At 35.9% G+C, this 16,361-nt stretch overlaps 3 protein-coding genes and 1 pseudogene across 11 annotated transcripts; 3 read left to right on the forward strand and 1 right to left on the reverse strand.

Moving 5' to 3' along the window:
• The first annotated feature begins 446 nt into the window (after window positions 1-446).
• Window positions 447-1,570, forward strand: LOC125859805 (uncharacterized). The gene is made up of 3 exons (XM_049539638.1): window positions 447-826; window positions 939-1,075; window positions 1,226-1,570. The coding sequence occupies exons 1-3, from the start codon at window positions 448-450 to the stop codon at window positions 1,427-1,429; spliced, it is 720 nt and encodes a 239-aa protein (XP_049395595.1). The 5' UTR covers window position 447; the 3' UTR covers window positions 1,430-1,570.
• A 408-nt stretch (window positions 1,571-1,978) lies between these two features.
• On the forward strand, window positions 1,979-2,556 carry LOC125859806 (HMG1/2-like protein; annotated as a pseudogene).
• Window positions 2,557-4,813: 2,257 nt separating this feature from the next.
• Window positions 4,814-6,744, forward strand: LOC125859120 (B3 domain-containing protein REM16-like). The gene is made up of 2 exons (XM_049538842.1): window positions 4,814-5,194; window positions 6,493-6,744. Exons 1-2 carry the CDS (start codon window positions 4,814-4,816, stop codon window positions 6,742-6,744), a joined length of 633 nt encoding a protein of 210 aa, XP_049394799.1.
• A 564-nt stretch (window positions 6,745-7,308) lies between these two features.
• Window positions 7,309-16,135, reverse strand: LOC125859801 (eukaryotic translation initiation factor 5-like). Of its 9 annotated transcripts, none has more exons than XM_049539631.1 (3): window positions 15,953-16,135; window positions 13,824-14,148; window positions 7,309-8,891 (listed from the first exon to the last, which is right to left on the reverse strand). In XM_049539631.1, exons 2-3 carry the CDS (start codon window positions 13,840-13,842, stop codon window positions 7,564-7,566), a joined length of 1,347 nt encoding a protein of 448 aa, XP_049395588.1. In that variant the 5' UTR covers window positions 13,843-14,148; window positions 15,953-16,135; the 3' UTR covers window positions 7,309-7,563. The 9 variants fall into 9 exon arrangements, with proteins under 9 accessions (XP_049395588.1, XP_049395585.1, XP_049395586.1 ...); XM_049539628.1 differs by having other exon boundaries at window positions 7,309-8,580; window positions 13,513-14,148; XM_049539629.1 differs by having other exon boundaries at window positions 7,309-8,349; window positions 13,282-14,148.
• Between the last annotated feature and the right edge of the window lie 226 nt (window positions 16,136-16,361).

Genomic DNA, 16,361 nt, shown 5'->3' on the forward strand with positions numbered 1-16,361 from the left:
TAGCAATCCAATGAATCATAACAGATACAGCTTCTAACTTAAATATCCATCCTTTCAAAAGCATCAATTTTAAGGCGTCTATTTGAAACAACGTCTCTATCCCCACAAAGGTAGGGGTAAGGTCTGTGTACACTACAGTCACCCTAGATCCTACTTGTGGGGCTACACTGGTTATGTTTATGTTGTTGTTGTCAAAAGCACCAATTATTTGTATGTAACACATCCAATAATGGCTTATGTAATTTCTATATATGCCATTTGAAATTTCAAATTCGGGTCTGACTCGCCATGCTTTGTCGTGTTTAAAATTTTTGTTATATTGTCCCTTCCGCCTTGTCCTGTTACCCCGCTCCATTGCCATTTCTACTTTTCCAACCGACTTTTGCTAATCAAGAAACTTTGATATGTTAGCAAATTCCGCCTGCTTTCATCAATGAACAAAAAAAGATGTTGGCGAAGACTTGCTTAGTGCACATGAACGAAGGGGTGTTGTGGGAAGCAAAGATAATGAGAAAGAATTCCATTTTCTTCATCTGTGAAGGAGACTGGCCACAGTTTGTGGTCTATCACAAACTGAGGCCAGGGGACGTCTTGCTCTTCTTACTCGTTGACAAATCGACTTTCCTAGTCGTTCCCTACACCCAGAAAAGTGGTAGAAACTTTCATGGGAGACAACCTTTCGAGGAACTCAGCAGCAGCTCGGAAGAAGAGGAGGAGGATATTGAACCTTCAAGAAATTCGAAAGAATCATCAGACTCTGTGGAAGAAAGCATTGATCCATCCAGTTGCTCGAAAAAGGGGGAATATCCTAGCTACTCACATTTAGGTAGCATGTTTCTTTTTACATTTGACGTTATTTAGATCATACCGACTAATCTGCACAGAGGAGTCCTAAATGCTGTTGTACCTGTATTAAATTTGCTGTTTGTTATTGTTAGATCATGCCATGTCAGGAGTTAAATCCTGTCTTTCGTTCATTTTCTCAACCATCAAATCTTTTGATGCTGTCGAGAAACTTGTCGGAGACAAGTGGAAACAGATGTCAGATGCTGAGAAAGCTCCTTATATAACTGAGGTAGAGAAAAGGAGGGTTGAATATGCGAAGGTCTTGAATTCTTATAACCATCTAATGGCTGCTGGATATGCTGAGGCAGAGAAAAGGAGGGTCGACTATGCAAAGGTCTTGAATTCTTATAACCAGCAAATGGCTGCTGGATATACTGAGGCAGAGAAAAGGAGGGTCGAATATGCAAAGGTCTTGAATTCTTATAACCAGTTAATGGCTGCTGGATATGCTGAGGCAGAGAAAAGGAGGGTCGAATATGCAAAGGTCTTGAATTCTTATAACCAGCTAATGGCTGCTGGATATGCCGAAGCAGAGAAACCTGACAAGTCGAGGTCCGAAGTTGATCCATCCAGTGACTCCTAAGAAGGTAAACATCGATCACTTTACATGTTTGGTATATCTAACTGTTTTCAGTTCATCTATAAATGATATAGTTTGATCATACCATCTAATTTGGATCGGATCCTAATTATTGTTGCACTTGCATTAAGCTTGCGATGTTTTTTTATTGTTTTAGTCTAGTTAGAGACATGTATGTTATCCTGACCATATGTTGAGATCCCCTTGGAATCCCTCCCCAAAGATTTCCCTTTCAGTCTCTCTTGCTAGTAGTATTAGTATTATTTTCGATATTTTTATTATATTACTTTACCATTTTTGTGTTTCTCATTCTTAGTCTCTCATGTCTTCATAAATGTTGTGTTTTTGCTTTCCTTGAACGAGGGTCTATTGGAAACAATCTCTCTACTTGCCGAGGTAGAGGTAAGATATGCATACACTCAACCCTCAACCCTCAACCCTCTACAGACCTCACTTGTGGACTATACTGGGAATGTCGTTGTTGTTGTTGTTGTCTCTCTTGTTCATTTTCTCAACCGTAACGGTTTCCTCATGAAGGCGATAAATCCAATGCCAAAGCTAATTATGTATTCCACATGAAGCAGAAAGCTCCGGGACTAAAAAAGTGGAGAAGGCTTGCCAGGGGTCTTGATATACCTAAGAGGCCTACAAGTGCTTACTTCATTTTCATGGAGGAGTTCAGAAAGCAGTTCCGTGAGCTGAATCCGAGCATCAAATCTATTGCTGTTGTTGGGAAAGCTGGTGGAAGCAAGTGGAAGCAGATGTCAGATGCTGAGAAAGGAAGAGAAAAGGAAGTTAGAATATGCAAAGAGAATGAATGCGTATAACAGGCGAGTGGCTGTTGTAGATACCGAACAAGAGGAATCTGACGAGTCAAGGTCCCGAGTTTGATGACGAAGAGGAAGAGAAGGATGACAACTTGTATACTTTGTTCTCTTCCCGTTAGATACTCACACTTTCTCAGTTCTGTTTTTTGGGGGGTTTTGTAAGGAAGAAAAGGATGAAATTAGAGCAATTGCTATTGTCTACTTTGTTAATGTTGATATGCTCTCTATTGAAGCTGGGGTAGCTTTCTGTTCCACTTGTTTCTATGGAAGTGTTGTCTCTTACACTTCGATTATCTTATTATTTTGTCGTAGTTATGTTTCTTTTTTCTGAATGCTTTGACATGCGTTCTGTAGTATTTTGTCATGACTTCTTCAGTCGTGTTATTTTTATGGGAAACATCTCAACTTCTCAAGGTAGGGTAAGGTATGCGCATACTCTGTCCTCCCCAGATCCTACTTGTGGGACAACAGTGGATATGTTTGTTGTTTCTGGTGAAGCGTTGGAATCTGGGGAGGGTGGTATGTACGTAGCCTTAATCCTATATTGAGAAGGTAGATAAGTTGTTTATGATAGATCCTCGGCTAGATGCATGAGAACGATCAATCTAACAAGGTCGTAAGGTTCAATCTGGTGAAGTAAAGCAATCTGTATGATTTCAGGTCTTCTTTATGAATTAAAGCATGTATAATGGGTTCAATCATCTTGTTCTGCAATTTTTCATTGATTAATTTTTAATCGAATCTTAAGATTTTACATCATTTTTATTTCTTATAGATTTAAATTGAATATTTTATTTTTTATTGTATTTTGGTAAGTTTATTTAAAAAGATTTGAAAACTACAAAAAGTAGACTCACGCTTTAAGAGGTATGCTTTGTTTTCAATTTATTCAAAAGAAATGAAAACTTATAAAAATATATGTTTCTTTTAATTTAAGTTTTAATAAATAAGTTAACGAATTTAATATCTTCTTAATTACATTTTTAGTTCTAGCTATTTAACTTTTCTATATTTTTGTTAGTTCAAAATAGTTAGTTAATATATTATCATTATATTTTATTTATTAACAACAAAAAAATCTAAAAGAAAATAACCTACACTACCCCCACTTCCCTTCCCACAATACATGTATCACTCTATATTGCCTACAAAAGATACTAAAGCCTCGTTTGTTTGCACTACAATGAATGCGCAATATATAAATGATAATATGAAAATTTTCATTTACAAAATACAATACATAACATAAAATTTAAATACCAGACAACAATACAATACGTAACATAATAATTTCAAAAATTACAACAATAATTTAGTAATTCGGTGGGTCATTTCTAGATTCACCAATTTCTGGAAAATAAAATTAGTGCATGCTCCAAAGAAATGCTCATTTTGAATTCTATAATGCATTAATAGAATATTATTGGAGCAACATAATAATCTTGAAACTTGAATATTTATGTAATTGTATTTCGTTAATGAATTCACTTTTATTCGATTTGTCCATTAATATATATAATATATAATATGTGCTTGCAATTTATGTTATTTAGAAATTTAGAATAAAATAAATTTTTATATTTAATTAAAAAAAATTAAAAAATAAAATTTTAATTTAGCCTACATTTTTGCCCTTTTCAGCTCGAGTAACTGTATTAATTAACTCAAGTCTATGTTGACCCTGCGCTAAATTCAGTCCAAGATTTTTTTATAGTTAAAAACATGATACTAGTGAAAAAAACCCCAAAATAGTCTTTTATCTTTGGGCTATGACTCAAAGTCATGCTTATTTTTTTTGTTTTTTTTTCACCTAAAGCACTAATAGCCCCTCATGTTTACGATATTGGTGCAATTTCGGTCATCCCCTAAATTATGGTTGTTGGTTTTATCCACACTTAAGTATATAGAATGTTCAATTGTCTTCTAAAATAGCTCCATGTGAGAGAAGTGAGAAGAAGAGTGTTCGTGCAGTCCAAACACCATTGCAGCATAACCAAGAACTTATTTTTGCTTTTCGAACTAATTAATTTATTGTCGGCAAATAACGTTGCAAGGAAAGAAAGTTTTATACGGTTGCATCTGAAATATTACGTGATGAACGTCTCAATGTAAAAAAAAAAAAAAGACTGAAGTATGAGGGAGAACCAAAAGTGCACCAATACTATAAATATGGAGGATTATTAGTGCTCTATGTGAAAGAATAATGATGACTTTGAGTCTGAACCCAACATTAAGAGACTATTTTAAGCTTTTTCCCAATGTATAATGTGTTGTTGAGGTATTGAATTTCATTTGGCTTCGCACAATCTCAACAATTTTGGCCACAATCCTAGTAGCAATCTATGTTGCTCAGACGTTTTTAAAATGCCTATGGATACGTGTTGGGTCCTTCAAAAAGTATTGCATTTTTCAGAGGATCCGGCACGAGTGTGACAACATTTTTGGAGTGTCAACATAATGGGAGGTTTAGATTTTCGATCAAAGCCGGTGTTTTTGTTTCCCCAAATCTATTCCTTTTCATAACATTGATGGATGAACTGAGTTAAGCTAGTTTCCTTAAATGCAGAGGATTCCGAAAGACTTTGCGAACAGATACTACAAGAACAACCTGCTAAACCTTGCATATCTTGAGGTACCTAGTAGCAAGGTATGGGAAGTTGAAGTGGTTCATTTTGAGGATCAAATGTGGCTAGACAACAAGTTAAAAACTGGAGATGTTTGTGTCTTTGCAGTGATTGAGGGCACAATGCCCGTGTCGATAAATGTGATCATATTTCCAGCAGTTTTTAACACATCAAAGCATGCAGAGGTCGTTTCTGATGGTGAAGATCCATGTTCTCAATACATTAGTGCAGCCTATCAAAGAGCAAAAGCTTTTACATCTGAAAATCCATTCTTCATTCGTGTTATGCAATCATCATATGTTTCTGGCAATTCGTTGGTAAGATGTGTATTCTTTGAAGATCTGTTGGACTCTCAAATTTTTGTATCCTAACTCCTAATAAAGCTACATGTACCTACCTACTTTCTTACCAATACTATTAGCAATATTCTCCTAGTTTGTTCTTTGATATCGGTTATCACCTGCATTTGTTTGTGCTTCGGTTATTGCATCATTTCGCTGTTGTTATTGTTCTTTCTTTGTAACTTGTGCACTATTTTCCATTTCACACTTCCATTGGAGTGCAAATTTAGTGTTGCGTTGGATGAAGCGGACGTGGAAGTATGACTTGCCACACAGACTATCCCTATGAGAGAAAGTTTTAAGTATCTTGGGTCCGTAATCCAAGGTAGTAGGGACATTGATATTGATACCACGCATTGCATTAGGGCAGCACGGATGAAATAGAGGCTTGCCGCTGGAATCTTTTGTGATAAGAAGGTACCACGTTCTACAAAGTGGTGGTTAGACCGTCCTTGTGTATGGAGTGGAGTGGAGTGGAGTGTTGGCCAGCCAAGAATTCCCATGTTCAGAAGATGCATGTTGTGGAGATGAGTTGAGATGGATGTATGGTCATACTAGGAGCGACAAGATTAAGAATGAGGTTATCCAGGAGTAGGTGGAGTGGCCTCTGTGGCGGACAAGATGAGGGAAGCGAAACTGAGATGGTTTGGACATGTGAAGAAGAGGTGAATTGATGCCTCAGTGAGGAGGTGTGAGAGGTTGATTGTAGGGGGTACGCAGAGGGGTAGAGATTGGCCGAAAACGTATTAGGGAGAGTTGATTAGAAAAGATATGGCGCGACTTCACATTACTGAGGACATGACTCTAGACAGCAAGGAGTGGAGATTGCGTATTAGGCTAGAATTTTAGTAGGGGTTAAATGTTGTCCTGCTTTGCGAAAGTTTAGGCTTGTTAGTGTATGTCGTAGTACTAGTCATACCTTTGTAGTTCTTGTCATATGCTGTTATTGTTTTGTTTAGGTAGACTTTACATGTTTTTTTTATTAACTGTTATGTTTTCTTCTTCTTTTACTTGGGTTTGATGCACTTGAGCCGAGGGTCTTTCAGAAACAACTTCTCTATCTCCACAAGGTAGTGGTAAGGTCTGCTTACACTCTAACCTCCCAGACCCAGTTGTTGTTGTTGTATTTCTGTATTCCCTTTTTTAAACCGCTTGAAATGCGTTTTTTAAGCTAAGGGTCTACTGAAAATAACATTTTTATCTCTATGAGATAGGGGTAAGCACTGCATACACTCTAATGATAGTAAATCTTTTGGTTTGAACTTTTTTTACAGAACATACCTCAGGTGATTGGGTGGGAAATTTTTTCCGCTAAACGTAGTGATCTGGTGCTGCAAGTTCCAAGAAAGAGATCATGGGCTTTAAAATGCAACCGCGCAAAAGAATATGCATTATTGACTTCAGGTTGGAAGGAGTTTGTGTTCGACAAATATATTAAAGTAGGTGATGTTTGTGTCTTTGAACAGGTTAATAGATCCAATCTTTTGTTCAATGTCTACATATTTCCTGCAGAAGAAAATGTGTGAATAGATTAAATCAATATCAATAAAGCATGTAAAACCTTAGAGTTCTGCATATTGTAATCTTAAACTTATTGTATATAATATAGAGTTTGTGCATTAATCTCGATTATGGCGTATTTGGTGATAATGTCTTTCCTTCGTGAGAAAAGTAAAATCAGCATATGATAAGAAAATCAAGACAAAATCCTAATAATAATTCTCTCCTTTGGCTTGTTTTTTTTTTTGGCAAAACATTCTATTTAATCTTCATCAATGTTGCGCTTTAATAGTTAGCATGAGTTAAAAATATGGAGCACTGCGTTAAAGCCGAGCAGGGTCAATCGTGGTTTTTATATTCACAAATGTAGCAGCGGTATTGCCAAAAATGTGTTGAAAACTTGTCTCCACCTATAGTTTTCTTGACACAAAAAACAAATTGAAAAATTCTAACACGCGTCAATATTTTTGAAAAGGTATGCCCTTGATTGTAAATCCACTAGATTCATACATGCCTCAAATAAGGATTAGTAGTGATCATGACAAAAAACTACTGAAGAACAAGTTCCTTTTATGAATAATAATAGGAGATAATGCCATATAAAGGGAAGTTTTATCAACGTAAAGACATTAAAATGAAGGCCAGAGACTCTGAGAAAAGGAGCCTCCCATGAGTTTGCAGCACAGACAAACAGACAATACAAATATCATGAAATAAAACATACATAAACAGAAAACACAAACATCACAAGATTAACACACATGCGAATGTCCAACACGACAGCATCACAGGCAAATCAAACCAGCTAAAGACAGCAATCTGATCAGGGGGGAACACTTCTGATCTCATTCCTCTTCGGACTCGGACTCAGCACTCTGCAGCCATTCGACAAAGGGTTTGACATTCCTCCAAATTTTGGAGTCCTTGTTCGCAGCAACACCCTTATTGTACCACTGTACTATATATTCCTCTTCCAACAGATCATCATCATACAAAGCTTTCAAAACCAGAGCCACTTCCTTCAGTGCAACTGAGTTGGATTTCACAGAAAACTCTTCTATAGCTCCAAGTAATCGGAGTTGAGACTCTTCGTCTTGAGCAACAGCAGCAAGGTAACTTTTCTTCTTAATAACCTCCTTGGCAAATCCTTTCTCAACGCCATCCAAGAGTGCTTCATAAAAAGCAATAATAACTTCCTGAGGAGATCCAGAGAGTGAACCCAAAAAGGATTGTATTTTGCTGGAGCTAACTCCCTTCTTTAGATTTGTTTTTACTTCCCTAACAAGCCTCTCATGGTTTGTCTCTCCATTTTCGGTCTTGGGATTCTCAGGTGTCACAGAAGCAGCTGCTTTAGGACTTGGGGCTTGAGTAGCTGCTTTGGACTTCTTCTCAGACTCAACTGTGGACAGCATAACCATTTCGGCAGTCGCAGCATTTAGCTGTTCTTGTATACGCTGCTGAGCAGCTTCCAGCGAAGTATCTGTCTGCCACTGGACGTCGTCATCATCATCATCTTCTTCCTCTTCTTCTTTCACATTAACATGGCTTCTAGGTGGTGAAACATGATCCTCATCAGAGCCACCATGTTTCTTTTTAGAATTAGGTTTTGCGCTAGCATCTTTGGAGGAAACCTTTTTCTTTGTTTCTTTCTTCAGCTTCTTCAGCTCTTCATCAGCAGCCTCGCCTTCCTTCAGCCGCTCCTTCTCAGCTCTTCTCATAGTTTTCTTGTCCTTGGAGCCCTTCTTAGCCTCAGGCGGGTTCTTAAGTATAAAAGTTGTCAGCTTGTCCCTCATGTCCACATCAGAAAGGAAACCACATGCAGCACATTTTAGTTGGATCATCTGAGTTTTGGTTATTATGACCTCTGTTTCAGGATTTCCACAACCATAGCACTGAACATATTTCTTAATAAAGTTCTCAAGAAGACCAGCAAGTTTGGGAGTTTCATGAGCTCCATTGACAAGGGCAGTTCCAGATTTTTCATCAAATTTCGACTGAGCCCCAAGCTCATTTCCAAAATATTTTGTTGTATAGGATGGGGGCCTTGCTAATGCTTTGGCAATATCAACCATGTTCACCACATTTGTCTTGATGCCATTCCCACGACCCTCTATCTTGGTAAGCATCCTGGGCATCTTATACCTGTAGAAGGCATCATCACTGTTGCTGGCACCTATGTTTTGCAAAGCCATCTTTGATTCAGTAAGAAATTTCTGGATGAAGTGTTAGGTATGTTCAGAGAATTCTTCAGCAGAACAATTGCAAAGTGCTGATTGTGCCTTCCAGCAACCAGAATAGTAGTAATGCTCTTCCTTTAATGGTTCGAGATGCATACAGTCAACCCGACCTGAGAAATGACGGTTCTTTTTCTTTGACGTAGGACAATATTCTCCAAGCAATCCAATGGATCCCAAATAGAAGATGGCTTGTTCGGACATAAAAGAAGCTTCACTTAGACTACTACAACTTCGGAACTCTACAGAAGGCACACCACCTGCAACCTTCAAACAAACGAACCACCAATCAACTACAGGCAAGGAAACTAAAAATTACTACACTAAGTTTATATTAATAAATGAGGTAAATGATTTTAATAATGACAGGTCACAAACAGTTCTACCCTTAAGATTCAAAAATGAGTTCCTTTTGACAATAGCAGCTTGGAAAGCAACACATTCTATAAAACTTTTCTATGAATAGGAACAATAAGGGTACAAAATGATAAACTAATCTGCCAAGAAACTTCAACATTCCCTTGGGTCATTTATCAGTGTGTATATAAGCTTTCAAACTGCATAACCTACAAAAACATGAAAGAGAACCCCAAGATTGCTTAATTTCAAAAACTAGACTATGTTTATCCCCAATGCGGAAGTCTTAATACTTCTTCAACAGAATGAATAGCCGACACAATTCTTATTATAATTTGTGTTCCCACTTGAAATGTTTCCACTCCATTACAATCTAAATGCATAAAAAATTAGGGATCAAACTGTAGAGCCATTCTGCTCCAGTGTTTTGAAAAGTGAGGGGCGTAAAAATCAACAAGAACTTGCTTTTCACCGAAGTGTGAAGCAAATAAACAATAAAAACTAAAGCGCTATTTAGTACAAAAATAAAAAATATCAAATATGCATTGATAAATAATCAAGAGCTCAATAGAAATAACATATTAAGAAAATCTTTCATTTCTTAAATTAAAAAGTAAATAGAATGTACTACAAAAACACAGAAAGGTGAAAACAGAGACAGAATAGCAAAAACCATTACAAAAAAGAGGAAAAATTGCAGAATATGGACATAAACAACGCAAAACAGAGAAATAAATACAAAGTAGAGCAAAAAAATTGCAAAAAAAGTAAGGAAAAAAAAAACAACGTTGTAGCACAATCGCAGAGAAGATTATATTGCAAAACAGAGAAAATTGAAGATTACAAGTTGAAAAAGAAAACCTTAGCGCAAGCTCGCAGTAGAGAAACAGAGCAAAGAAGAAGAAGAAGTGAAACAGTGGGAAATGTTCGGAAAGAAGTCGCAAAGTGTTTTAACAATTTTTTATTTTTTTAAAAAAAATAACTAGTTACTGTTGCTTAAGCAGAAAAATGAGTTATTTTCTCGCTTTTTACTAAAGTCTCACTTCTCAATTCTAGGACCAAAGAAGCTCGCTTTTTCACTATAGGCTCGCTGTACTGGAAAAAAAAAAGCGATACCAGCTTTGCTTCGCTTCTCACGCTCGCTTTTAATAACACTGCTCATCTCACTTCTGACAAAGGGAACCGCACAAATATAGGCAACAACTATCAAATAAGCTATCATTTTACAATCTACTCCGACTAAAGAAATCAATGTCTGTTTTATTCAGATTGAAACGTACAAAATCCATTCAATCAATGCCAAATTATTTGGAATTTGAAATATGAACTATCTATATCCATTTCGCACTAACTCGACTCATTTCAAGTTGTAGAGCCATTCAGCTCACTTTTGACAAAAAGAGAACACCACAAATACAGGCAACAACTATCAAAATAACCTATTCTTTCACAATCTACTCCGACTAAAGAAATCAGTGTCCGTTTTATACAGATGAAAACATACAAAATCCATTCAATCAATGCCAAACTATTTGGAATCTGATATATGAACTACCTATCTCCATTCCGCTCTATTTCTCCTATTTCCTCTCCGATTCACAAAATAAGTCTTTAAAGCCAAATTAGGACTCATCTAAAGCTAGAAAATTCTCTAAAAACATCCGCCTAATAATCTCATCAGATCAGTAAAATATATTATCAATCAATTCAAATAACAGATCGGAACAAAAAAACACTAAAACAAAATAGATCAGACCGACGATGAACAGTTGTGTAACGTAATTAAATACGCAATGAACATTGATTTAACAACTTCAAAATTCCGTTAGTCAATTGATAAAGCATAGAATAAGATGGAAATAAGAACAAAAAGTAATCAAAAATACCTTATTGATCGAACGAAGCAGAGCAATCTGCAATACGATGAGGAGAGCAATTGAAGAAAAACGTAGAATAGGGTTTAATAAAAAAGGATAGGGAAGTGGTGGTGATAGAGGAGAACAGGTCTAGAAGTTTCCTTAATTTATAATTTTATACACAGGGTTTGAAAGAAAAATTGAGAGAGAAGAGTTTAGAAAAATCAAAAGACATATAAACACCCTTTAACTTGGATTCGGCCCATATCCATACCCTTTAATTTAGAATGTGCACAATAGAATTAAACAAATAAATGCACGTGTTCTGTCATGTACGGTTTATTTGTGCAGAGTAAAAGTTAAAAATATAGTTGTCAGTTAAAATCAAATTAAATAATACGTTTATGTATTATGCTTTTAGAAAAAACTTAAAATGATTGCCATGTCTTGTTTGGAAATGATTTGAAATAGATTAATTTGAAGTTGAAATTTTAGTTAGTTCTTATTAAATAGAACTTTGAAATTTTAAACAAATTGTATAATTGCAAAGTCTATTTCTTTGATTTTTAATTTCTAATCTTACAATTTGCATATGGTACATTATAACAATTTTTGTTGTTGTTTCATGAGTTATGTCGTCATTATTTTCAGTTTAAATTTTGGTTGCCCAAATCATTGTTTTTATGCACATATACCGATGTCCGAATATGATGAAAATTAATGCATTCCATTGATGACTTGATATTTTGTAGAAAACGTTAGCTAAAGACTGAATGTGTACTGATTTTGCAAATACATAGTTGAAGAACTATTGTGTTCACCACTTTAAACTATATGGATTGTCTGGTCACCAAAGTGGCACACCACCATTTTGTCAAGTGGACACAAATTATGCATGAACTAATATAATATAAGAAATATTATAAAACAGATGACTGTATAATGTTGTCAATCAAACACATTTGGTGGCTGTCCATTCAATGAATGGCTTACTTGTATATGCACTTGTTGATTGATATTAAGCTTAACATTTTTAAACTCAAGGATTATTGTTCAGTACAAAGGAGCATATAATATAATAACATGACTTACAAAATGTAACAGCAAGACAAGGTTGGAGTGTATGACTCAACACCAAAACATGATAATTAAAAGTTCTACTCACGTAAAGACACTTAAAAGGCAAGAGGCAAAAGAGTCTTGCAATATGGACCCAATACGAGTCTGCACCAAAGGCAAACAAACAACACAAACATAAAAAATAAAAAAAAATAAAAACATGAATTTAAAATATGGTGGTCATTCAGGAAAAGCAAACTAAAGCACACCAGACAGCAATCTGATCTCATTCCTCTTCGGACTCGGACTCAGCACTCTGTAGCCATTCGACAAAGGGTTTGACATTCTTCCAAATTTTGGAGTCCTTGTTCGCAGCAACACCCTTGTTGTACCACTGTACTATATATTCCTCTTCCAACAGATCATCATCGTACAAAGCTTTCAAAACCAGAGCCACTTCCTTCAGTGCAACTGAGTTGGATTTCCCAGAGAACTCTTCTATAGCTTGAAGCAATTGTAGTTGAGACTCCTCGTCTTGAGCAACGGCAGCAAGGTAGCTTTTCTTCTTAATTACCTCCTTGGCAAATCCTTTCTCAACGCCATCCAAGAGTGCCTCATACAAAGCAGTAATAACTTCCTGAGGAGATCCAGAGAGAGAACCCAAAGAGGATTGCAATTTACTGGCAGTTACTCCCTTTGCTAGATTTGTTTTTATTTCTCTAACGAGCCTCTCATGGTTTGTCACTCCATTCTCGGTCTTGGAAATCTCTGGTGCCACTAAAGCAGCTTTAGGACTTGGGGCCTTGGACTTCTTCTTCTCTGACTCAACTGTGGACAGCATAACCATTTCAGCAGTCGCAGCATTTAGCTGTTCTTGTATACGCTGCTGAGCAGCTTCCAACGATGTATCAGTCTGCCACTGGACATCATCATCATCATCTTCATCCTCCTCTTCTTTCACATTAACATGACTTCTAGGAGGTGAAGCACGATCCTCATCGGAGCTACCATGTTTCTTTTTAGAACTAGGTTTTGTGCTAGCATCTTTGGAGGAAACCTTTTTCTTTGTTTCTTTCTTCAGCTTCTTCAGCTCTTCATCAGCAGCCTCGCCTTCCTTCAGACGCTCCTTCTCAGCTCTTCTCATAGCTTTCTTGTCCTTGGAGCCCTTCTTCGTCTCAGGCGGATTCTTAAGTATAAAAGTTGTCAGCTTGTCCCTCATGTCCACGTCAGAAAGGAAACCACATGCAGCACATTTTAGTTGGATCATCTGAGTTTTGGTTATTATGACCTCTGTTTCAGGATTTCCGCAACCATAGCACTGAACATATTTCTTAATAAAGTTTTCAAGAAGACCAGCAAGTTTGGGAGTTTCATGAGCTCCATTGACAAGGGCAGTTCCAGATTTTTCATCAAATTTCGACTGAGCCCCAAGCTCATTTCCAAAATATTTTGTTGTGTAGGACGGGGGCCTTGCTAATGCTTTGGCAATATCAACCATGTTCACCACATTTGTCTTGATGCCATTCCCACGGCCCTCTATCTTGGTAAGCATCCTGGGCATCTTATACCTGTAGAAGGCATCATCTCTGTTGCTGGCACCTATGTTCTGCAAAGCCATCTTTGATTAAGTAAGAGTTTCCTGGATGAAGTGTTAGGAATGTTCAGAGAACTCTACAGCAGCACAATTGCTAAGTGCCGGTTGTGCCTTCCAACGACCAGAAAAGTCTAACTGTTCTTCTTTGAATGATTCGAGATGCATACAGTCAACCTGACCAGAGAAATGACGGTTCTTTTTTCTTGACCAAGGACAATACTCTCCAAGCAATCCAATGGATCCCAAATAGAAGATGGCTTGTTCGGACATAAAAGAAGTTTCACTTAGACCACAGCTGTGAAACTCTACAGAAAGCAGACTAGCTTCAACCTTCAAAGAGAAGAGCCACGAGTCAGAACAAGGTACAGAAAGTAAATAATATGAATGTCATGACAGACTGCAGACAAAGTTTTCACATAAGACTTAAAATTGAACTCCTTTAGGTCATAGTAGGCTAGAAAAACGGCACCTATTCTAACAAAAAAAATTGAAACAAATTGGAAAATTCATAGTGATGAATAAATGAAACAATAGAGGTACAAAATAATAAATCTGCCAAAGAAAGACACCGCTCTCCTAGGTAATTTTATCAGTGCACAAATAAGCATCCAAATTGATTACTCTAGAAACCCTTCAAAGAGAAACTTAAGATTGCAAAGTTCCAAAGTAGACCACATATATATCACCCATGCCCAAAGTCTTCATACTTTTCAAACTAAATAACCTACATAATTACAGTGAAATTTTACCATAGCATAGCCATCCCCCAACAGAGGTGGGGGAGTCTAGTTAGGTTCCACACCTTGAACAACTAAACCAAAAAATTAACCAATAACCAGTAGAGCCATTCAGTGCTTAAATAAGACATCCAGGCACACCCACTTCATTAATACTACTCATAATTCAGCTCACTTTTGGCAAAACAGCTACCGAATAAGCTGTTTTTTGAACGCAGGCACAACCAATTGATCAATCCCAAACAAGATATAATATGCTATATGAACTACCTATATGTGTTCCACCTGTTTTTTGTTCCAATACTAATAATCTGTGTTCTAAACCAAATTAGGAGTCCTCACACATCAGTTAATATAGTCTCTCTCAATCAAACAACTAAAAACCAAATAGATCAGAAATAAGACTGAAAACAAATTAGATCAGAAAGAAACTGCGACTTACACAATAGAATTAATAACCACGCAATGAACATCCATTCAATAACTTTAAAATTCATAGTGCGATCAATTAAAAAGCTGCAAATAAGATCTAAGTAGAACTCTGCAGTTTAATGATGAAAAAAAAAAAGAAAATGCAATCAAAAAACTAGCAGCACTTACACAACCATGCAATGAACATCCATTCAACAACTTCAATTACTCAATTGATTAAAATGGCTAAAAATAAGATCTAAGTAGAATTATACAGTTTAACGATGAATTTTTTTAAGAAAAATAAGTGAATAATTAGACGAAAAAGCAATCAAAAAACCTAGCTGCTCTTGCACAACAGAATAAATAACCATGCAATGAAACAAATCATTCAACAACTTCAATTACGCAATCAATTAAAAAGCTAAAATTAAGATCTAAGTAAAACTAAACAGTTTGAAGATGATTTTTTTTTTTTAAAAAAAAGTGAATAATTAGGAGAAAAGCAATCAAAAAACCTAGCAGCACTTGCAATCGGAAACCTAGCTGCACTTTCACAACAGAATCAATAAACATGCAATGGACATCCATTCAACAACTTCAATTACTCAATCAATTGATAAAAGCTAAAAATAAGATCTAAGTAGAACTATCCAGTTTAACGATGAAAATTTTTAAAACATACGTCAATAATTAGAAGAAAAATCAATCAAAAAACCACGCAATGAACATCAATTCAACAACTTCAATAACGCAATCGATTAAAAAGGCTAAAAATAAGATCTAAATAGAACTACACAGTTTTACATGAATAATTAGGAAAAAAAAAAAGCAATCAAAAACCTAGCTGCAGTTACACAACATAATCAATAACCACGCAATGAACATCAATTCAATAACGCAATCGATTAAAAGGCTAAAAAAAACTAAGATCTAAGTAGAATCATGCAGTTTAAAGATGAAAAATCAATAATCGAAAATCTTACCAATGAAACAAAGCAGAGAAATCGAGAACAGGATGAGGGAGAGAGAGAGAGGAAAAACGATTGGTGGAAATTGTAAATTAGGGTTTAAAGGATGAGGAGAGGCGGCCGAGAAGATTCATTTATATAGGCTACAAAAATTTATTTTGTTTTTGATTTGGTCTAAAGATTGATTTCGTTACGGTAACGATTTTTCCTTTTTTTTTCATCGACTTTGTATTGCCTTAGTATTTTTTTAATATATTGTATACTTTAACGAATAGAATGTTTGAATGATTATATTATTTTTTATTATTATACAATCCAACGTATCAAGAGTATTTGAAGTTTAAACATGTAAGAATAGAATTGTAGAGATACAAAGTAGAGTTACTATAAATAAAAGTTAAGGTAAAGAATAAAATTAGAATTA

The sequence above is a fragment of the Solanum stenotomum genome, chromosome 3 (genome assembly GCF_019186545.1).
Source record: "Solanum stenotomum isolate F172 chromosome 3, ASM1918654v1, whole genome shotgun sequence".
Classification (NCBI taxonomy): domain Eukaryota; kingdom Viridiplantae; phylum Streptophyta; class Magnoliopsida; order Solanales; family Solanaceae; genus Solanum; species Solanum stenotomum.